This window comes from Copidosoma floridanum, unplaced genomic scaffold, assembly GCF_036245765.1.
Source record: "Copidosoma floridanum isolate Cflo_tuat_1 unplaced genomic scaffold, Cflo_Japanese_pri ptg000030l, whole genome shotgun sequence".
Taxonomy (NCBI): domain Eukaryota; kingdom Metazoa; phylum Arthropoda; class Insecta; order Hymenoptera; family Encyrtidae; genus Copidosoma; species Copidosoma floridanum.
Window position 1 is genome coordinate 9,169,361 of NW_028321907.1, and position 24,567 is coordinate 9,193,927.

The 24,567-nt window shown below is 43.9% G+C and overlaps 1 protein-coding gene across 2 annotated transcripts in view; it reads left to right on the plus strand.

Moving 5' to 3' along the window:
* Positions 1-24,567, plus strand: part of Sp1 (transcription factor Sp8) — a 40,647-nt gene that overhangs the window by 1,078 nt on the left and 15,002 nt on the right. Inside the window, exon 1 of one of the 2 annotated variants that reach the window (XM_089596786.1) lies at positions 11,455-12,011. The exons of the other annotated variant lie outside the window; for it this stretch is intronic. Within the exon in view, the coding sequence (XP_089452912.1) occupies positions 11,925-12,011 (87 nt within the window). The 5' untranslated portion in view covers positions 11,455-11,924. Of the gene's footprint in view, positions 1-11,454; positions 12,012-24,567 lie in introns of those variants that run through there. 2 annotated transcript variants of the gene reach the window in all.

A 24,567-nucleotide genomic window follows, 5' to 3' on the forward strand; every position in this document is an offset into this window, starting at 1 on the left:
AAAGTTATTAAACACCTTATTTCGGTTTCCCAAAAAATTTTCCGAGCCTCCATCGCGCGCTCGTTAATCTTCTCCCCTAATAATACCCCACAGCTCGTCCTTCTGGGCTCCTTGGCGGCCCAAGCTGGAGGAAAGGAAACGGCTGCTACATAGCTGACAAAACGATCGGCCTCGTAAATAATTTTTCGGAAGGAGCGGGGGCCACGCGAACGAAAAAACGCCTAGCATCTGCTCCACGGCGCTTTCCTCGACCGAATTTCTTCGAGGCACGCGCTCGTGTACGAAACAACAAGAGCATATACATACATGCGACGCACTGTATAGGTGCGATGACGACTGTTGGCGAAAACGGCGCCCTGGGCGTGACCGAGCCCAGCCCTGCGTTAATTGTTCATCTCCCGTGGTTCGTGTGTGACTCTCGCTTGCGTCCTCCTCCGTATATAGTATCTTCTCTCTTGCTCCGACGACCCCATACACACGCGCACAAACTTGCTCTAGACGGCGAAAACCCAATTTGTCCGATTGCCAATTGGATCGTTTTGCATATATACGTGTCGCGTGTAGGCACACGCATCGGCACGCAGCAAAGAGAGAGAGTCACCCTTCGTCTCTCTACAGATCTACATATTCTCCCTCTGTCTTTTTTTTTGTGTCTTTAATGACGTTTCAATCGAAGCTGGCCACTAGGAATCGCAGAAAATCATGGGATTGATTGGCTCACTCGGAGAGGAGGAGCACTTTACTCGTAAACGCTCAGAAAGGACGGGTGGAGATTTTAATTTAGAAATAAATAAATTTAAAGCATTTATCGCCCATAGTATTGTATTGTGTATAATAATCTTTTTAGCGTAACCATTCCAAGTCTCGCCGATTACATTCATGGAGCGTTATCTGAGGCAATGAATCTTGAAATGCATGGAATACAATGTGTTGTGTTGCATTAGATGTACAGCCAGCATAGAAACCCCCGGTATGATTTATCGACTTGTCATGATTGAAAATAAATTTGCTGTTATGTTAGTTGTGTTTCAAGTGAAAGTACCTCTGATTTTCTGAGCCAAGAAACCGAGTTGGACACATGAGAAATCAAATTACAAATACTTGCAACAATGACACCGTTTCAACTCGAATTTCTCCCTAAAATCGTTATAATCGTTAAAAAAGTTTGTGGATTTTCGAGCCGCAATAAAAGAAACCAAATTTTCCAACCTAACAGCTTGTAACTGCGAACACAGTCGAAAACACACTAATGGAAACGGCACGAGCAAAGAGAGAGAGAGAGAGAGAGAGAGAAGGATGATATCCTTCGAGCATCACGAGCTGACCCCAAAACAAAGAGAAAACATCATTAAAACCAATTGCTTCTAGAAAAGTACATCCGAAACACACGAGAGGTAATTGGGAGGTGGCGCGCATAAATAGGAAGGAAGAAATCGCACGTACGTGTGCACACACACACACACTCTAGCGCGCTCGCACGAGTCTCGCTTGGCTCATTTGCTCGTGCAAGAGCGAGCCAACGGGGCAGAGGAGCGTAGCGCTGGGGGATATTAATATAAGGGCTCGATGCGTAATTATAGTGATTACCGTATTGCCGGGGGGCGGTCGAGGGCGTCGCTCGAGTTTGCACGTCATTTCGCAATCTCGGCGTCCCGAAACGCGCGCGCGCGCCCGCCGCGGATTTTTTTGACGCGTCAATTCGGCGTTCGACGTGTATACATATATGCTGCGATAATGTACACCAACAGCGGTGGTGTCGAAGCGTCATCGACATATTGGGGCGTCGTATGGTCAATTTTGTTTTTACCTTTGAGCAAAATTGTTATTTTTGTTAGGCATTTTGGTTGTTTTTTTTTGTCTCTCTCAGACAGAAGAGAGGTGAATTAATCATTGGCTCGGGAGAATTATGCAGACGAGGATATTAAGGAGTACACGGTTTTGCGCGATTATGCATATGTGTGCGGGTATCGTCGAGTAATTTATGTACATTTTATACGAAAATGAAGTAATGATTGCCACTGCGTGTATGGACGGATGGTCCCTTAATGCTCGATAATTTTCGATAATCTGTGATGCGGAATCTTGCGTCTATAAATACGCTCGTCGTGCATATACAAGTAATCTTAAAAGGCAAACAATGTCCCAACGGGGCTTTAAAAGTCGGGAACGTGGAATGAGGTTACACTACCAGTGGTGAAACGATTTTTATGTATTGTTTGATTAATAACTCATGTATATAATCTCCATACTAACATAAATTAAATAAATTTGAATAGTTATTGTTACATCTAAATTAATGGTCTTTTTTTTCTTAAATTTTATTTAAATTTTAAATTGCTTTATACTAACAAAATTTGACAACACAGAGACATAGATCAGACCAAGATAATTCGTGTGTTCCTACAATATTGGGCATTAAATATTTGACATCATTGTTTCCAATTCTATAAGGATTGAAACGTGGAGGTACAAACAAACAAATTGTCAATTGTTAATTATTTTCATGGTCGGTATAAATTACTTCACTTAAAAATCACAAAGTATTTTTTCGTTATAAGTTGTTTCATCTTCTTTTACTTTTTACTTATGAATGATGTGCTTATATACAGTTTTGCATGTAATATCAATAATACACAGTTGTTGAGTGAGAATCAAAATACTTTTTGAAACTACGCATTAATGATTTCCAGCAAAATTAATTACAACTTATTTTGTTACAGTAAGACTTTGAATATTCCTACAACTGAGTGACAAAATAACATAAAAAAACACATTTATGAAAAACCAATCAAAAAAAAAATAATAAAATCACGAAACATTGCGCTTCCCGACGTCTCGAAGACGCATTTGCAAGTCAAATCGAAATATCCAGCGCAGCGCAAAAAGTCATAATTCTTCATGCGAAGAAAAATTATCCGACCAGCGGTAAAAAGATATACGCAGCACCGATTACGCCGCCAAGAGACCAAAAGGGAGGGGGGGAGAAAAAAAAACCAACATTTCTCGCGATGAATCTCGATCTGCTCCCGCGAGGGAACCCGAACAGAAAAAGCCAAGAGAGCGTATCAAAGCAAGAAATCCTGACACAAATAATCGGCCAGCCTACAATTATCCCGGCTCTGAATAATCCCCTCCCTCTCCCGGGGGAAACTCTCGTGCACAAACTCAACTCCCTCTCATGCGTGTTCTTCTTCTTCTTTTTTTTGCACACACGATCACGCCAAGGCAAAAAGAAAAAAAAAAAAAAAAGACGTCCTAGGTAACACCGTCGCTTTTCGCACGCACGATGGCAATGCAACTCATCCGCGAAAAGCGCTGAGACATCGGAGAAAATCGCGTGCGCCCGCGTTTTTTCTGCGCAAAACTAACCCGCGCGACAGATCTCCGCGACAACCGGCAATTTCCCGCGACAATTAGTATATGTATACCACCACCGGTGTATTATCTCTTTTCTGTGCGCCAAACGGAGGGGGGGGAGGTGCTGTTGTGTTTCTTGGTCATAACAAATAGAAACTGCCGCGAGTAATTATGGCTATCGTCGTGTCATTGGGCGCCAATTGCTTCGGCACGATTTTCCCCATGTGTGCATGCGACTCGTGCGCGAAACTAATGACTCGCGAATATACATCGCAATCACGTTAGGGACACACTTTGTATTCGTTAACTTTTGACGCTCTCGCGATAAGGTGGTGTGCGTGTTTTACTTTTTGTGTTGCACGGACGTGTTGATTTGTTTTGCGAGTTACCGTGACACGAAACAGTTTATTTTTGCTTTCCCAATGCTTTATGTAGGTGTTAATGAACATTATAACGGGGGTCGTTACCAATCACTTGGCAATAATACAAGTACATTTTCCTTTATTATATCCGATTGCTAGGAAACATATTGTTGTACCTCATTTTAAATAAAAGGCTGTTTCTAAAACATTCACAATCTCTTAAAACTTGACTTATCGAATGTTTTAGTGGATCTTTGATTTTAGTGTGGTTGATAATTCACTTAGTCTTGGTAAATGACATATTTAAGGGCTTTGATTAAACTTAAACAAAAGTGAAGATTAAATAATTTTGGTTGAAGAGACATAAAGTTATGGCAAACACTGAATAAACCTGAATTTTTCTTTAACCAAAAATACTCGCTCTTAGTTGTGTCTCTATAGTATATGACGATCTAATGAGTCCTTTTTCCTAAGCTTTAATTCAATGAAGCATCCAGTTAATCCTGAGGAACATCGATTCTCAAAAACCAAGAGATTGCAGTTTCTGCCGTAAAAATCCCATTGGTAATTTAATGCCCCGTACGAAGACTTCCGTATTACCATGACTACGGATCACTGCTCCCGTGGAAGCCCATCTGGCGAGCAAAGTTTGAATACCCCGCGAAATAAAAAGACGCCCAAAAGTGATAAAACAAAGCTGGTGGCGTTTTAGTGGTTTCCCCCAAAGGATGGAGCCTCCCCTGGTTGGTCGCTTGGTTGTTAAAGGTCGCTATAGCTCGGGTAGTAAAAAAAAAGTAAAAGAGTTTGCTGAGATGGAGACACTTTATAAATCTGCTGAAACGGCGGGAGTGAAACATAAGAGCTAAAGAGACTTCGTATGAAACCAACAGAAGGCTTTCAGCGTTGTTTGTACACCCAACAGAAGGCTTTCAGCGTTGTTTGTACACTTGTCTCGTTTCGAGAGAGATAATTTTTTTCGTGTGTCTTTAATGATGCTCTAAACGTATCTTTACTCTTGTCTCAACAAAATGACTAGGAGGAAAAGATATTTTAAGCATTTTATCGTTAAAAATAATTTTTTCAACAACAAAGAAGTTGTAGTTATAACTACATTCAACCACATGATATCAACTGTCCTTACTTCCTCCGGGAGAATTTATTATTACACGTTTAATCACAATAATAGTACGAGTAATTATTAAAAATAAAACCATGACATCACTTGGGTCCTTACCATGTATCTTCTCGTTACAACAAAAATGCGCGGCTCAGCTCAAAAGCGATGTAACAATCAATCGCAAAGATTAGTTTAGCTGCAATCATCCATTCGCTCGGATAATTGAATGACGCGTCGATACAAACCCGCAAACAGCGATGGAGCTGCAATGTAATGCATACTTTAGCAGTTGCAGCCGCATATAACAGCAGCGGTGGTGGGTACACTCGATTCATTACGCGCCGGTTATTAGTCGGTACGACGATCGATCGCCAGGATTACTATTATTAAAAAAAAAAAAAAAAACATTTTAATAAGTGCAATTCTTGGTAATTGCCCGTGAGCAAGAGAGAGAGTAATTGTTCTTCGTGAAATAAAAAGAAGAGTTGAACACGCGTACGAGAACTCGATACTTTAAATATACACGGGGTGTTTCACCACATTCGGCAGAAATCGTCGAGTAATTAAAAGGGTAATTAAAAAGAAAGTTTGCTGGTAAGAATTTGTGTAAAGTTTTGTTGTTTGAAAAATGATGTATCGACAAAGTTGTTGCAGCTCGGGTGGATGTGAAAAACGAGTTTGGAAAAAAGTTTTACCAAGACATTAGAGTCTTCTGTGCTGTAGGAAAATTATAAGGACCAAATAAATCACTACGGTACGAATTATTACTTTGCATTTATTATGAAGAATCTCTAATTTAATGTATTTGCTTCGTGATTGAAGACTTTTTAATTATATGAGCCCCTCAATATTGTGGAAAACGATTCATTGGTATATATATACATCAATTACTTAAACCAAAGGATAATAATAATAATAATAATAATAATAATAATAATAAGGTGTAACAAACATAACTACTGATGTATTTTTCAAACCATTCAATTAATTTTGATGACATAAGTACTAGCTAGTTGAAAATTCATACTCATGAAATACCTAGGGGGTAGGAGGTGCTTGTGGTGGTGAAGATACTTATATATATATGCATGTACGGTATGTAAAGACTCAATTTTGGTTTATTACACGATTTTTTTCTATATTCCTTTCATACTTCACTGTGAAGTTTTATTTAGAAAAAGATCGGATGATGAGAGATTTTTTGTTTTCAATTTTCAAAATTCAATCCAAATGCTTTTTATGAATTGAAAATACGTGACACAGAGAAATTAAAATGTGTCAAACGTTTTAAAGGCCAAGCTCAGACTGGAGTAGAATCTTATACGAGTCTCTTATACCTACCTGATTAGCAAATGTAAGAAAGGCTCAGATAGCTTAGATGTAACTCTTGGCCTAGACTTTGAATTTGCTTACCACCCAAGTACTCTTAACTACTTTTCGTTTCTATGTGGTCATGATAATAATTCAATTTTAGATTTTACCTCCTGACAAAGAAGTGGTGCGTTAAATCAAACACAGGGGCCCAATCACTAGTCGATGTATCAAACTAAAGATTCAATTTCGCAGAATCGATTTCGCATCGCAGATCATTTCAACACAATTACTTTCACGTACAGGCATACACCCACACACATCATCCATTTTCGAAGAGGTACAAATGCGATTTTCTTGCAAAGTAGATAGTATACAGCGTGCGTGTGGAGGTATAGGGGAGTAAGGAATAAGTATGCCATTCTTACTCATTGCGTTTGATGGAATTTACGAGGACCTCTAATGCACGGAACGAAGTGAATGGGAGAGTCCGTAATCATTAAATAGTAGGGGGATAGCAACGTGGGAGTGAGCCCACCGCGTGCACAGCCATTGAGCGATGCTTCTTCGTCCATCCCAGCATCGTAAACGTCATTTCCGGTCGGCTATTTGCATATCAGGGAAGGATGCATAAGCGCGCGTAACGAGAAAATTTCGCGATGATGCGCTTTCACGGGCCCATTGCGATGTGTGGTAGGACATATGGATGTTTTCTACGCGGGTTTTCAATGAATTAACGATGCTGCCTCCCCCCCCCCCCTATTATACAGCTGCGTACAGAGTTGGAAATTGCCGGCTCGACGTTTACCGCTCGATTGCTGATGATTGTTCGTTATTACCTTTGCAATGGCAGGAAACACGCTTCGTTTTTTTTTTTTTTTTTTTTTTTTTTTCACGAAAAGACAATTGCTGTTTTCCTCGTTATACTGGCAGACATGTTGAGATGTATGGGCCATCTTGAAACTATGTACATGGTTGAATGCACATACATCCGAATGATAAAAGATTCACCGCTTTCCGTGAGCAAATAAGTTTTTTTGTGGTGCAGTAACGATTAAGTTTCTTCTACTCCTCTTGAGTACCATAAAAGAAAAAGAAAAAAAAAAAAAATGTAAAGCTCGCCATACGGGTGTGGGTTATATATGCATGCAAGGCAGTGTACAGGCTCTGCAAGGAAAAAGGAAAGGCCCCGGGATTTCAAGCAATTATTAGTCCATCAGCGGCGGCAACAGCAGTACAGATCTCCGCTCGATGGCCACATGGCTGAAAACTAAAAGGCTAACGCACCCGTACACTCCCGAGTGCGGAACCTCCTCTCCCTCCCTCTCACCGACCACATAGCACACACAAAAGGAGTGTGCGTCGGCCGCCCTGTCATTATCCGCCCCCGGTTTACCCTGCGATGCCCATTTTCCATTTCAACCCCGAGAACGAGAGCATCGGTCGTATGGGGGAGTGCGTATACATATACGTATACCTTTGCGCGTATGGAGCGTCTGCCAATCAGCGGTGCATCATCGAAGAGAGCCGATGTGGAGAGAGGACGAGCAGCGCGTGCGGATATGCCTCGAAAGAGGGTGCGGGCCAACAGAAGTCGATAAGTATAGATCACGCCGATCGGCCCTCCGAGATCCCCGCGTTGTGGTGTTAAGGCCGAGGTTTAGCGCGCGTGCGCTGCTATATATACGTGGATGTAGGTGGCTAACTGCTCTGGCTCGTCACGTCATTTTTCACCCCGACCTTTCTTTTTTTTTTTTTTTTTTTTTTTTTTTGCTCAGCGAGCAATTTGGGAGGGGTTTTGGGAATTCTTTGTTGTTGTTTTTTCTCCCCCCACCGACTTTCGAGGGCTTTTGGGGCACGCAGCTTAGGATAAGCGTGTGGTTACGTATAGCCGGTCCAACACGCGATGACTCCGGTAGCTGCGGTGCGAGCCGAACAACGTAAAATTAAAGTATTGTCACTTTGTCGCGACCACTTTATTGCTTCTAATAACAGCCCCTGTACTTTGTTCATATGATTGGTTATTATTATACCGTGTGGCTAATTTCTCTCTTCTTTTATTGTTTGTTGCAGGTAAGTCATGCCGTGGCAATTGATCCAACCCTCGATGATTTTTCTTGGTCACATCAGGTAGGAACAACTTATACTCGCTGAATCTCCACTATTGTATAAGATTCCCTGCAAAGTGCTGTTTCCCTCGAATTTTCGAGAAGAAATAATTGCACGACCTCGGGATGACGTCCCCCCCAAGTCAGCTCCGAATGGTTCCTTCGATTAACCAACTCGACATGCATCCTCCGTCAGCCACCGCCTCCACTTAATCGAACAAACCCCATGGTCATTGTGCTGCCCTTTCGCTCCTAAACCTCGTCCGCTAACTCGGCGCTTACCTCGACCTTTCAGCCGCACGTGCATCTCCCCCCCCCCCACCCTCTCAACCGTGTAGGGGTAGCCCCCGTTTTTTATCCACCGCCGAGCAAAAGGGATCGCACCTTCCTTTCCCCCTTATGTCGGTGAACAACAGAAAAGAGAAGTTTCAGTGTAAATGCACAACGGGGGTACACGGTGAAAGCGCGTGTACGTGTGTAACGTATCGGCGAGTGACACGCGATGTTCGCATCATCGCCTCCTCGCAACCACCGCATTATATTATACTCCATACTACCTTTGGGTGTTTTTTTTTTTACACGGTTCGTTTTTGTTTGGTCAAAGGAAGAATCTGCTTTTCTGATCCACCCCTACCGAATATAAGGGGTAGGTGTTTTTACCGCAAAGGCTGGACACTTTTCATCGGAAAACCGAGAGGGTGGCAATTTATTACTACGAGATACAGGCTTCCGTAAGTATAATCTACGTATAGACGTAGGAAACACAGGAAGTGGTCATTGTTCCAAAGGAGGGGCTTAATCTCATTTGGACACGGTGGCAATTTTAATTCGGAACCCCGTGGTATTAAACGAAACTGAGCCTTTTAATCAATCGCGATGAGAATAACATCTCGAATACGCGAGTAGTGTTGAAACGGTTCGAGTCCCTAGGAAAGAAAAAAAAAAGGGAGGGGGGCGTAACGAAGCGGTGCTACGCCACAGGCGTTATGAAAGATAATTGGCCTCTTCCCCCGTCTCGGTCGCGCGCGCGTGTTTGTACGCACACAAGTGGATCTGGTGCGCTTGTTCCACTTGGCGTGTAGGAAAAAAAAACACGGAGAGAAAGGTATTTGAAATTCAAAGTCCCCGATTAAAAACGCATTAGAATCCGCAGTGATGCGATCTCGAATGGGTAATGTGTGCAGACTCCGCTTCGCTGGCAAAGCTATCCGGTCGACTTTTGAGCGCTTGTCGCAAGAGCACGTTATAAATATACACATACACGCGTGTGAGTTGTGCACGCAACACCGGCTCGTGCGATTTCATGCAAACTCTATACGTCTATACTCACCCGTGGGTTACGCTCCCAAGGGAGGTCAGTAATACTTTTACCCTTTTCTGCGTTCATCGAGTGAAATTTGGAAAAATTGATTTTGCGGATACTTTTTATTCTAATTCGAAACACAAGTCAGACGTATACAACTAATGTTCGTAATGCTCCGCGATGGAATTGTAAATTATATAATTAACTTATTTTCTTCTGTAATTTCATGCAATTACCTCGAAAACGCATAATATACACACCCAACAGTAATTTACGTTAAACCTATGCTCATTTCATCATGTCGAGAGGTAAAAAAAATGTTCTCAGTTTTATTTTAAGTTACCCACTGTTTGGTTGTTCAAACATTTTTACTCGACTCACGGTACGAGGATTTGAAAAAAATCTAAGATATGCGCGATATATTTGTAATGCATAAAACATTTGGACGCATGTACAACGATTTACTGCATTTTACCGTAAAATTAGCAGTTCATCCAACCCTTTCGTGAGAATGAAGAAAAAAAAAAAAAATATACAAGTATCGTGTTGATAGGAGTAAGAGTAAAAGGCGAGGAATTACAATTGGTCTCGGATGATCGAAGCGACAAAGTGAATAATCGAGTTATCCGTGAAGCACTTGCGAAAAAGCGTAAAATTTCCCGGACGACTGGAGCAAAAAAAAAAAAAAAAAAAAAAAAGGGGACAGGTGAAGCATATGAAAGCTGGACGAAAGAGACCTCTCGCGGTTGGTTGGCGCGAGCACGCGCGTGCCTCTCTCCCTCTTCCTTCTCTGTATATCCGTCTGTTGTATATTTTTCCTTCCCCCCTTTTTTTTTCGTCGACCCGAGCCAACAACCGCTTGTTCTCACTTCTTCTTTACTCGTACTCTTTCTCTTCCAATCTATAATTTTTTTTTTCTCAACAAACGTTTTGTTTCAAGATTTCATCACATTTCGTCTCGTGAGTCTTTACAAGTGAAAAATCACTGATGAATGGTGACCAGTAATATTAATTACCTAGTACAAATAATTTCAATTTATTAAAAAAGAGTGGCTTATTGCACTGCTGTTGGCTTCTACTGTCCTTACCGAATCCTGAAATTCATGATTTTATCATGTTAAAGTAGATTCACCTTGACTTTCTCACAAATGGTCATCTGAATGAATAAAAATAATATCCTCCTGACGTAGCAATTAATCAAAAGAGTCCAAATAGTGACAAATTCGTAATTTTGACTTTTCTTTAAAAAAAAAGGTAAAACAAACTCATTTACATATCTACACGCTAGCAAACCCTTTTTCCACCCCCGACCCCCTCGAAAAAGAAAGATCCACCCCTTTCCGCATTCCACATACGTGGGACTCCTTTCCACCGCGTCGCGCACACTCGAAGCCCCAGCCATCAGCAGCAGAGAGCGCCACGGCGCTCCGATAGTGTGCAACGACCCAACATGTATACGTAATACATGCACGGCCACACGGACGAGGCCCAGGTTGCCCCGGGTCGACGATGGAGGGGATACACGTCTCCTCGAGAACTCGTGTATACAGTATACACACACAACACGCGCGCACGCGGATCCCCCGGTGTGGGCTCGACAAAATCCAGGGGCGTCCAAGGGGGCGTCGACCGGCCAGCCCGTGGCCCGCCTCCCCGAGCTCGGCCCCTTTTTTGCCCCCGCGCACACGCCGCTGCTGCTCCCTTCTACCAGCCAACGTGCAGGACGTACCCTCTCCTCGTGCCCTATACTACGATCCACCGATCGCTTCGCTGCGGGAGAAGCGCCGGGCGAAAGAGAGCCCCGAAGGAGGAGAAAAACAGAAGAGAGAGACCGGGGAGGGGGGAGAAGCGGCGCGGCCCCGAGGATCGGCCGCTCGGCAGTCTGTCACGGGGCGAAGAGCGGGAATCACGTTAACCGGTTCCCAACTCGATGCAACGCTGTACACGTCGCAGATAAGCTTTTATTTTCGCTGCTGTGCCGATTTTTTAATTTTTTGCTCCCCCTCGCTGGGAGCTTCCACGACAATATCGGGCAGTGAGTTTTTTTTTTTTTTTGGAAGGGCCAGGACGAAAAAGGGAGGACAGGAGACGTCCGTGCTGTTGGTTCGTTCGTCTTGGGTCCACAGTTGTCGGGACGATTTTTCATCAGGATCCACGCAAGGGCGAGAAATCGGTGCGCGCGTCGCGCCGTCGGACACGCGAGTCACATGGGCCCCGCTGGTGCCCCGTAACAGTGACGTATAAACAGAGGGGCTCGCGCGCGAGTGCACCAAAAGGTACGAGAAAGGACAGTCCGCGGCGGGGGGAGGTTGAAACGATCGGCCAAAGACGCTGAAAGGGCGGACTCGAGCATCGGCGTGAATACGATGCTGACGGACATGACACCGGTGGCTGCCAGTCAGCTCTACCCCCAGATACAGTCCATCAGCAAGTCACCGGTTCACGGGCACGTGGTGAGTCGATTCTCCTTCCTTCTTGGCTCCCGTGGGTTTTTTTTTTTTTTTTTTTTTTTTCTTTTTCTCCTAACAATACTTGATTGCGCTGGTTGCATGTGCAAGAAACAAAAAAACAACACTGCAGTGGTAGATTTTGTCGCGGAGAAGGATCAGAGGGGGAAAAAGGGCCGCGAGTCACCGCAGGAGTGACAGGTCAATTACCCCGATAGACATCTTAATCCCTTTAGCGACGTCGGGTCAAGGCAGGCTGCTGTCGGCTCTGACCACCTGTAAATACGCACACAATCGTCAAAGCCGCGATCCTTCGGGATGACAATGCAGGACAATGGGACCGTGTTTTCCTTCCAGGGAAGTTGCGGGTTTCCCATTAGCGTCCTTCGACTCTGGCGATTTTTCGTCCAAGCCTTCGAAGGGCCCTTCGAGGAACCCGAGAGATAAACCCTCGTCGGCTCGGCCTTGGTGGCTGATTCGCACTTTTTCGCCGTAAATGCATTGTCAACCGACTCTGTCGAATTCCGCGCCTCTTGGTCATCGCGGAGTACTTAGCTCGTAAAAAATCCAGGGGGTATCGTGAAAGTTGGAAAATTCGTGTGGCAACAATGAGTAATGTAAATGAGACTGTACGCGGTGCGAGTTAAACGCGAATGACTAGCGCTTTGCGTTACTTACCATACAATGGGCATGCCTTATAGTGGTGTTTTTCAATTATTACTAGCTAACGCCTATTTCCACACCTCTTACAACATAGTAGACCATGTACACTTAACTCAACGAGTTCACGTCAATTATACCCCGGCCACTCTTGTGCGGACCATCTTTTCGATACCGCTCATTACCCGCTGCTCGAGGGAGTGTACGTATTTACCCAAGCGCTCAAAAATATTCGATCGTCATCGTAGGCCCGTAAGAGCCCACTTTGGCCCTCTCGATTTTCACAATCCCGGCACTCTGGCACAGTTACCGCTCCTCCAGGCTCGCTCGAGCATTTGAGCGGAGAGCTCCTCCACCGTCCACTAATCCTCGTTAAAAAATATTTGCCAAAGGTGCCCCGTCAAAGGCCCGATTAGTTAACAACATTACCCCCAAAAAGCCCATTGTAATCCTCGAGTGCGTGCTTTTACCGACTGTCACATGTATCCCACCCCGGGGAAGCTAAGTTGGCAATTGTAGCGCGAAATCCTCGTGACGTGTCCAAAAAGGGACATTGGCACACAATGCGGAACTCGCGCTTCCGGGCTACCTGTACCGCATTATAATGTATGCGCTTCCCGTCGCGTCCCGTTTTTCGTGGGTCCCTCGAGCGGAATCCCCCGCCGGCCCCGATCTCCGGATAATCCGCTCCGCTTCTGACGGAATCGACAATGCGCCACTCCACTTGTACAAGCACGCACGACGAGGCCGCCTCTCGCTTTGCCTTTCACGGACGGCTCTTTCGCTGCCGCTGATGCAGCCAACACGTGCTCTCTCTCTCTCTCTCTCCTCCCCAGCCCCCTCTCACTTGTCCTTTTTTTCTTCGGGGCCTTCTTTTTTCGCATTATTATTATTATTATGCGCTAGTTTTAAAGGCGAACGCGGCGCTCGAAGAGGGAAAAAAAAAGGAGGGACAGCTCCGCGCCAAGAAATTTTTGTTTTACGACCAAGTCGCGGCGGCCCTTCTCCCCCCAGAAGCGGCGATGATTTACGAGTCGGAGTAAAAAAGTAATTAAATCCGCGCTCCCCCTACCCCCGTTTCCTCCAAAGAGTCTTGCTTATGTTACGTACGCGCTTGGATTATTAATCGAGAGCCGGGAAAAATTAATCTCCGATCGCGTGCTTCTGGATAATCTGCGGCGCTCATCTCGCTCATTTTTTTTTTTTTTTTTTTTTTTCTCCATTATTGTCCTCTACAGGCCCGGACAATTGCGTCGTCATCGTCTCAAAGTTTGTTGTTTCCTCTCGGCAAAAACTCACCTGCTCCGTTGGCCCTGTCGATTTGAAAAATGACTCCTCGACTTTATTTTCTCGGATTGCGGGGATGAATTTTTTTTTATTCAACCCTTTTTACATGTTACACGGGATGAGTATCAAAATTAAAAGTCAATTTTTAATTTTCATTATCAATGACTCGGGTGTTTTTGGTTTTTTCGCCTGCAATAGTTTTGCGGCATTTTCTCCATCGGAATCAATATCGGATTTTCGCAGCCGGGACAGAGAAATTTATGTGCCAACAGTTTTAAGTGCCCGTAAAAATTACTTAATTACATCCACGTCATGACTTTAAGGAGTCTCAGTAATGTTTCGTCAATAAAATAGGTCATCACATTATAAAGTAGAAATGATTAGTTTGTGTCTAGGAGATTCGCCTCTGGTTCGAAAAAAACAAACACGTGGTGTTCGTAGCACGAAATTTTTTTCTTTGTTTTTCATCGGACGTATTGAAAAAAAAATTAACCATCCTTCAGCAGGATCGACAGGTCCACTGGCTTTTTCCGAGCCATCGTCGCACGGCAGCTCGTGACTCGTTTGTCCTCGACCGAGGGGTAACGACGAACGAAAATCAATGACAGGAGAGCAAAGAAAAAAAAAAAAAAAACCGTATCGAGTATCATCCCTCCGCTCCTAACAACAAACTGCCATACCCTCGCGTGTTCCACGCGAACTCTCCTGATCAAAAGGGACCTGCGTCCCCCGTCCTCCCAGCCGAGAGCCAATTATTTATCCGATCCTCCTTTGTACACCGTGTGCTCCAGTCTCCGCTACACTTGACAGGATGCGTGGGATGCGCAACTTGATGCCCATTTCCTCCCCCCCCCCTCTATTTACCGTCACCCGATTTCATCCTGTTTTTCTCGGGGTTACGAAAAAATCTTTTTCCCTCCTCGGCTCTTCTTCTTTTTTCCTTCCTGTCCCGTCACATCCCCGCGATGACACTTTTTTTTTTTTTTTTTTTTTTCTCACCCCCGGGCACCCGGGTCATTGCTACTCGTACCTCTATACTCTTGACAAGACGTGGATAAAAGAAGAGATAATATTTCTTTTTACACAATATTTAAACTCACAATCAGGAAGTATGATATTTTTAAAACCCTGCCCGACGCGTCAATTGGGGATTCGGTATAATTGAGATTAAAAGCCCCAGACGTACATACATGTATACGCGTTTGATCGTTATCTGTTAATTTAGTCGAGTACCAATGGGATAAAATCGCGCCTCGTTATATTTTCACTTCTTTACCAGCATTCAAATCAACGAAAAATTTTGTCATTCACCCATCCACTCGACTGACATTGTCCTTCCATTCCACATCCTCGAAATAAGGTAAACACACGTTCGCGTACAACAACAAAAAAAAAAAAAAAAAAAAAAAAAAAGAACATTGCTCGGCAACAAATCACCCAAGCTATTGATCACCAACAGCAGGCATTACGTAATGGATACAGCGAAAATATTTATTTCCCCGTATGGTATAAGTATATGTGTGTGCATTCACTAGCTTAAACGCACGGACAAACGAAAAACTGGCCACGTGCATAATCCGATTTCCCACTGAGCGGCTCTCCCTGCGACAATGGCATCACGCTGCACATACGGGACAGCAGCGTGTGGCCCTACTCCACCCCCCCTCCCTGCCCCTCTACATGTGCCCCCTTTTAAAGCGTCGACGTTCCCTCGAGGAGGCGACAATGAACTGCCAAACGGTCCCAAACCCCCGGACGCTTTAGGGCCTCTTTACGCGGCCTAAGAGGATTTACCTGGAGAGATGCATTCCCGCTCAAAAAGGGGGGAGGAGGAGAGACGCCGCACGTCAAGGACTGCTCCCGCCGTGTCCCAATTTGTCAACGTGAGTGGTGCCCGGTTTTGTGTTGGTTTTTCCCTCCTCCTCCCTGCACTTTTTTTTTTTTGGTTTTGTTATCTTTTTGCAAGAGATTTGTCGATCATCCACTTACCTCGTAACTTTTTCTTATTCTGGCTTGCTTATTGGTCGACAGTTGCGTCAGGGCGTTTAAAGCACAATGGCCCTGCAACGCAACGCTGAGCCCTTCACTCGACGACGGGTGCCATTATTGGCGGCAAATGGACCGAATGACCATTTAGATTTTGGGAGCTCATTTGGTTTCTTTTTTTTTTTGTGCTTCCGTAATTACTTGTATACACCGCCTGGAGAACGTGTACGTGTAGGGCTTTTCAAAAGCTCTAATTCCCATTAGTGCTCGAAAACGCTCTTTGGCCAAGATTCGTTGCGACGGCAAGACTCCAAGATTTTGACCTGTAAAAACACACGTAGAAAAACCAACAGCGGAGCAGTAAAGGGCCCCTCCGATGAGTCGTTAGCTGCAGTTCGCAGAAGACGAGCATAAAGGGGTTCGGCTTTGCAAGGGCCTCTGCAGCTCGTTTCTGTGTATGGCATTATAAAATTTTGCTCTATACTCCGGTGAATCGCGCTTTCGTCGCGAGAGCGTTTTGACGAGTGTCCACCACCGGTGCATACCTGGCATATTTCCATAACCACGTGTATGATGTGTAGAGAGAAAGAGGCTATAGAAAAAAAAACAAAAAAAAATTCACGCGTGTTGGGGATGTGAAATTCGTGCGGCTGTTTGCACCTTCTGCACGAGGAGGGAGAGCGTCGCGGCAGATGTTCGAGGTGACAAAATGGCCGGCGTTATTTCGTCGATTTGGTTTCCATCCTTTTCTACCGTCCCATCCCACTGCCTTTTTTTGTCTGTTCTCTGTACTCCGATCGGGTTGATCCAATGCCTTTTTATTGTTTTCAAGTATTGGACGCGTACGACTTTGTGAGATTCAATATACTTTATTCAGAAAACGCCGTGTGTTTTAATATACGATAAACAAGCAAGCCATTCAATCATCTAATAAGCTCTGTACGTGGTCAGTTACTACTAAAGACCATTGGTGGAAGAAAGTTGACTTTTTTTATTTGCTTTTGCTCTTTCGTCAAAAAAGTTGGAGTAGATTAGTGTTTTATTAAGCTGTGAGTCTGAGATCCGTTTTAGCTTAAATTTTGATTGACAAAAGACTCTAAATTAGCAGTTTACATGGATTTGAAGACTCACAGAGGTCTGTATATTGTATCATAAAGTCATATGACGGGTGAATTAATTAAAACAAAAACTACAAAATAAGTAAACAATAATAAGTAATAATCGCAAAAGTAAACGGCAAGTATGATAAAATAGAATTAAAAAAAAATAATGAGTGACAAAATCTGCTGACGAAAAGATTTTTTTCCAAGACAAATAAGTACGACAGGAGTAAAAAATTAGCAGCAAACGTATCAATACTCTTTTTTTTTTTTTCACCAGCTAAACGGTACTCGCGTCACGAATCCACACGAAAAAATGTGTCACCCCGAAAAACACACTCCACGTTGTTGTTGTCCTCGCTGGGCTTACAAACTCGCGATGTAAGTACCCGCTTGGCTTTTCCCACTCTCGGGCGTGTCCGTTCCTCGCCAACACGTATAAGGTACAACCCCGTGTACGCGAGCACAATGAGACTAGCTGGCTGTCAGTTATATCTCCCTCCCTCTCTCTTGCTCTTACCAACTCTCGCAGACAATGTGCATTATGATCGATGGACGTGTCGCTCCTACAATACAGCGTTCAAGGGAATAGAGAGGACGAGGCAAATGGAAAAGCGAGTGTCTGGAAAGTTGGAGGCCTTCGCAGTCGTCGAGTCCCATTTGCATAATTATTACGATCGGCGAGCGGCAACTTTGCGAGCGCTGATTTTGTCTTTCTATGGGATTTTCGCATCCATAACGGGAGAAAGGTGGGACCCCTTTTTGACGAGTTAAGTCGTGGTCCATCATCGAAAGTTTTCGTTTAGGGAGAACGAGGGCGGTGTCCTTCCGATTGCCACGTGATGGAGCACCTTATCCTCAATTGTAGGTAAATGTTTATCGATTTTGTAGAACTGCGTTCTTATACTTTTAAATGGACGCCAAAATGAAGTGAACGTTGTCAACGGTGGAGCTAATTGTATAACCGGTAATTTTCATCAATTTTCACCGGTGGAAACAGTTGTTTGTCAAGGTGCATCACCGCGTCATATGGAATGAAACTAAAAGTAAAAAAGAATACCTGACTCGGGTAAACCACATGGAGGAGAAAAACATGGGGGTAGAAAGCAGCGCGCCCGTGTGTTATCACTCAACCCTTGCGCTGCACTTTCACCTGCAGTGCTTCCGCACAAATCAATTGCAATGCCAGTGCACCGCGACCCCTTTCACTTCGACGAAAGCCTCATCAGCTATACACGCGTGTGGTGTGTCCGGTTGGCTCGTCGTCGACATATCGCGCAGCTGCACATGCGGTAGTAAACATCACGCGTGTACGTCAAAAGAGGCTTGCAATTTCGAGCGGATACGTGCGTTTGTTGTACATCATCGGCGTTGCAGTTCCAACTTGGACAGACACGCGTGTATGTACAGATACATCGAGTGGTGACAACTTTTGCATGGGTTGTTTTTTTTTGTACGCTTTTCGCCGCAAAAAAAAATTGGATTCTTTTTTCTGGTCCACATGCACGCGTTCGATATTTCGTGTGGATACGATACGTGTATTATTCAAGCGCGGATCAAACTTTGGCGCTATTATCTTCGGAGTTGCTCTTTTCTTATGCAAGTTGTTTGTATACTAAAAATGACCGATAATATACGTATGCGCGAGCAAATGAAACTTTAGAGTGAAGTCGCAAAAAAATAAAGTTGCCAACGATTTGCGATGAATGCACGAGTTATTTATGCAAGTTGTTTTATTCTTCGGCGCATTGTTTTTTTTTTTTTTCGGGCAATTTTTCTCGTTCGTATCGTCAAGCTTCGCGTACATATGCATGAACAGTACTTATTATTCTCGAGAATCGATCAATAAAACATGAGCCACAGAGAAAGAGAGTCTCCGTACGCGCGTCGTGATTGATTTGACACATTATTTTATTATTGATCCTCGCGAGCCGCACACACTCGATTCATTGTTTCTGCGTACTGTGCCGACTTATACGATTGCTATTACCTTGCGGTAAATATTTTTTTCTCTTGGCTTGAAATTTATTTTGTTAAAAGAGGATTTTGCCAGCAATTTCGGTTTTTTGAGACTTTGGAATATAGTTGGGGGTTTTCATACTGAAAATTGGTAATTGTAGGATGTGAAAGATAAAAAATTCCCAAAGTCTCGTTGAAACTCACGTTCCAGAAGGCATGTTGCCCTCTCCGACAGTCTACACGGATTCGGTTCCCCAAACCTCCCTTTGAAAGGTCACGTCGCAACCCCCAATTGGCCTTAAACGTCTACGAATTAATAAAAAACTTGAAACGCTTGAACGGAGTAAAGAATAAAACATCCTCCTCTCCGTATCCCTCGTCAAAACCTGTGGAGAACCCAGCAGCACTTATTACACATATCACCTCGTCCATATCCCTTACTCTCTCTCTCTCTCACTCTCTAAAGGTATAACGTCAGAAGCTCTCGCTCCACGGGGTTTCGCCACTCGCAGCTCCAACCCAACATATCTGATGGTATATATACAAATGTATACATATAGATTCTCTCTGGGCGCCCCGCACCACACGTATAGCATCAAGGGGGGGGGAAGTAGCCAGATAGCGTACATGTGCATATACCCTGTACAAAACGCCGGAGCGCGCGCGCACAAGCGTAGCGGGAGGGTCGCCCGGGGTGCCACCCGCTGGGTGAATCAAAACAGCACCTCACCGCAACCCCGAGCGAGTTTACGCGCTGAGAAAAGGTTGTGCGCTCTTGTACGCGAGTATACAAACACACGCACACGTGCTCGAGTATCAAGTGATTTATCGAGTCGATGATACGGCGCGTCCGATTGAATTGGCCGATGCTTTCTAGGGCAGAGAGAGGAGTGTTATGGGTGGATTGAGGGAAGACGGATTGGGAGCGATGATGATGATGATGATGAGTGCGCGTATTGTCGTGTATCGCGACGATGGCCCTTCGGCGTTTAGCTCTCCATTTGGCTTCGTGGAGTTTTTTTTACCCGGTGGTGATTTATCATTGAGCTCTCGGTGTGTCACCCGGCAAAGGGCCAATAAAAAGTGTTGCCACCTAATAACCGTTGACACGGGGTTGTTGGATCATCAACATATTTCTTCGTCCTTTTTTTGTTCACGACCGTCGATTGGACGTAAACTTCCTTCCATGTGGATGGGATGGATGCCGTTTTAGAGTTGCCGTGAAACCAAAGAGATCAAGTAGACTTTACATCCATCCAAGAATCCCGAAATGGCACTGGAAGTTTTATACGCATGGATACATACTCGTTTGTGCCAATGTGTACATATATTATACGAAGAAGTATTCAAAGCAGTATTTAAATTAAACGTATGGTCCGTGGAATTTTCGATAGATTGTTTTGTTCAGGTAACAATTGTATATCGAAGGCTTTCAAACATCCGAATATCATTTGGTGGGGGCTTATCCAAATTAAGGCTTTTAAGAAAAATGTCTCTACAGATGAAATGTTTTACAGAAGTGTAGTATCGCTTCTGGTTGTACAACAAAGACGAATACCCCGACGAGAATCTCCTCAGTCCAAGTTAGGAGCTGTCAAATGGAGTGCAACATTTTGTCAAAATTTCATGAAAGCCATGCATCTGTTCGTTCATAAATTACACCTCCCAGAACGAAAAGTGACTCAAAGTATCTCGTGAATGTTGTTTCTCGTACGTATAGCGTGTAAGTTTGAAACGTCAGTTTCCAACAAGCCATAATGCACGCATCTAAAAACAAGTACCTGCTTTCTCCACGTCTCCTCTCCCGAGCACCTTTCAAAGAACATCCTCGCCAAAACCACGCGAGACCTGAGCTCCAAATAAAAAAAAAAAAAAAAAAAAAAAAAAAACCCACTTTGCCATCTTGAGCCCAAAAGTGGGGTATACACATACGTACGTACGAATGGCCGAAAGCGCCGCCACTTTTGTGCCCGCCGCACGGTACACTCACGCGAGAAGTCACAAAGTGTGTGTGTATGTGAGGGTATATATATATATACAGTCCTCTCCCTCTCTGATTCGGGTAAGGAAAAAAGGTGAGGCGAAACCGGTTCGGCTCCGTACTCCGCCATGTCCTGCCCCTGCTTGGCGTCGTCGCCGGCGTTGCCACCACCGCTGCCGCGCCACTCGGGTAATTGCGCTCCTCGACCTTACACCGATAACCGGCCGGTCGAAAGTATCATTACCCGTCGCATTGTATGCCTGGCCCTGTCTACCGTTCGTTCGCACCACCGCCACTTGGCTGATTCTCGCCCGACTTTGCCACGATTATTTCAAGAGCAAAAAAAGCGTAGCAGCTGATTTTGTTTTTCCGATCGACTGTGGCTCACGTGCGAAAACTTTTGGGTTTTCCAAGGAGATGTTTGAAATGAAGCAAACAAAAAAAAACAAATTCCTCTTTGGGTTACCAAATGTCATTTCAGTTTTCAGTTTTCGACGCAGAGAAAAACAAAAAAGAGAAAAGAAAATCATCCAAATAAAAAAATATGCTCATGGACATCTGAGTTGAACATTAACCAACACTATACACACGTATAGGTTGCACAAATTCAAACAGTTGGCCATTAAATGTACCCTTTATTAACATTTGTTCTAATTCCATTGGGTACCACTAAAAACAGTTAACAAACATGATACTTGGTATTGTCCGTATCTTAATACCCATGGCAGGAAGATTAACAAGGCGAAAGAGTCTCCCCAGAGAGTATAACAAGCGCGAAGGACTAAATATTTATAAGGCGCTAATATGCATATACACAGTATATACACAACCAGAGTGGTTTTACCTTCTCTCACGTGCACGAATGTATATATGTATACGGATGGTAGGTGTCGTGCACGAGGTTGTCTCCTTGTCTTCCTCCATACTGACTGCATGTGTAAGTAACGAGAAGGAGTGAGTGAACGGAGGGAACGTCGACCCGACACGAGAAGGTGACAGTGTTAAGGGTTTGGGGATGAATGAATGAAATAAAATATATATGGTCCATTATGTCTGACCAAATATTGATACAAAACCTGCCTCTTGCATGTAAGTGTTTTTCAGATACTGCATGTAGAAGGGAATAGGTGGGTTGGAAATCAATTAGTATAAAATTAGTTGTCACGTATTATCCAAGTGACTTCACATGGTCATTCGTATCATTGATCTTTTTTCTTTAGATATTACATGGTATATTGGCCTCGTTACGTGCAGCTTTTGGTGAAAAGATGAAGCACCTCTACATTTTATTAGATTAGATTAGATTAATTATTTATTCAAACCTTGTGGTATAACCACGTATGGTTCTCAAATAATTTACAGAAAATTAATAGAATAATAGGATACATAACAATTAATCAACATAATTAATAACAATGGATTAAGATGTATGTATGCATCCATATTGAAGGATACGTACCATTAGCTGCCACTTTGAGTTTGCTCCAGCATTTAAAATATCTTTCTCTCCAATTGTAGGTAATCACTGTGCGCTGAAACTACAAATGGTATTTTAACGCGGGAAAATAAAATAATTTTTCACTCATTCGTACATACCCCATATGCGATTCTCGAAGCAGCAAGACAATACCTATACGTCTCTTTGAAAGTAAGTGTTTTTCCGTTTCAATATTAAAAGAGGCTCGTTAGCGTCGCGATTTAAAAGTAAAATACAGTCCACATCCGCTCCTCAACCAACTGTGAAAATGAATTCCTCCTGCCCGAGCCGTTGCTGTCTCTAACGCGCTTTCGAGCAAATAAGCCATTCCCAATTAAGACAATAATACCTATTACGCCCACAACAAAGCATATGTGCACTTGCACACACGAACGAAAGTTAAATATTTTTTCCGCTATCGCGTACACGGATCTTTCGTAACTATGTGGCGTACTCCATAAACAGCGCGCATAACGTCACAACAGCGACAAATAAGCGTGCGTGGGCACGCGGTGTAATTGGGTTGCTTCGGGTAAAGGGAGAGAAAAACATGGTGTTTTTTGTACGGCGTTGTGGTTGAAAAAATAAAAAAAATTATCGCCCGAGTTTCAATTATTCAATCACCTCCATTTCCGATGGATATATTTACTATGTAGAAGCCAAAAATGGTACCTCGAATCGGCAAAGGTTCGCAAGAAACGCCGCGAAATTTTACCCCCTCGCGTAATCGAAAGCCAACAACCCTGCACGTACTAACAATAATTGTAAAGTGAAAAAATAAAAGGAAGCACGCAAAGCAAGGAAGAAGAAGTAGAAGCATCCGATACCATGAAAGGCAGTTACATAAAATACCCTTCGTCGAATCGGCGCTTCGTGCGCACGCGTTGCGTAACTATATATATACGCGTACGTAAGGCAGCATCTCTGCCGTCGATCATGCGATCGATGACTTTTCCAGCTTCCTCTCATCCCCCTCCCCCCCCCCTCTCTTCTAAGGATCTTAGCCTCGGGCGACGACGCTCCGGCTTCTCGTCTTCCGGTGCATTAACGAGAGGAGCTCTCGGGTAATTCGCTCGGATCACGCTATACGTGCGCGCGAAAATCCGAGCCGCCTTTTGCTGTGTACCCCACATACGTACATTATACGTACGTTAATTACGTTTGGATGGAGCCGATGCCAAGTATATACCTGAGGCGCGTTATTTCGCGAAATTTCGGTAGCCGCCGATCTATCGATCCTTAATGGAGAGTTTTCTTTCTCCGTACTGTAAGAAAGTGCCTTTTTTTCTCATTCGTGCTTGGAAAATCGCAAGCGAAACTAGATTGTTCTTCTTTGTCATTATCGGGGCCATTATTCATGCAGAGCTTCTTGCGAGTGTAGCAAAATATAGGCGATATACTTATTTCTTCAATAAATAATGGGAGCTTGATACGAGGAAGCAACATTATCGGCTAATTGCTTCTGTAGAACGGTATATATTTTGTTACGTGGGTATTATACGTATTACTCGGATGTCCACCGTAAATCATTAAAAATCCGCGATCGCGTCGGGTACGTGTTTTATCGCTCCCCGAACCAAATAAAATTGACCGGCGAAAGATCCTAAATTCTCGTAGCTGTACTCGAGCGATTTCCAGTGAAGAGGAACCGTTAAAAAATCGGACTCCGTAAAAGCATAAAACCGAGCTCCACTGAAACACACAAGCGTCTACATTATGTTATATGAACTCGCGGAGGGAAGGGAAAAAAAAAAAAAAAAAAAAAAAAAGGATTCTCCTTTCAGGCGAGAGAACTAGAACCCGTGCGGTGTGATCGTAAAAGCCAATGGTATTTTTCGGGAAGACAAACTGCGGAAGGATACGGCATGTAATTTATTTATGATGCGAGAGAACACACGAGGGTCACTTTTCGACGGCAGGTCGCGTAATCGTATAAAACGATGATTCCGAAGGAGCCGGAAGAAAAGGAGCCAAGTCGGAGACCCTCCCCTCGGCAATATGTATACATACAGACACATCCTTGAAGCTCCCCACGGGGGGCGGTCTAATGTGTCACACAGTCTGTTGCAGTGATCTCGAGCGACGTCGCGTTTGCAGAGGAGGAGACGATTG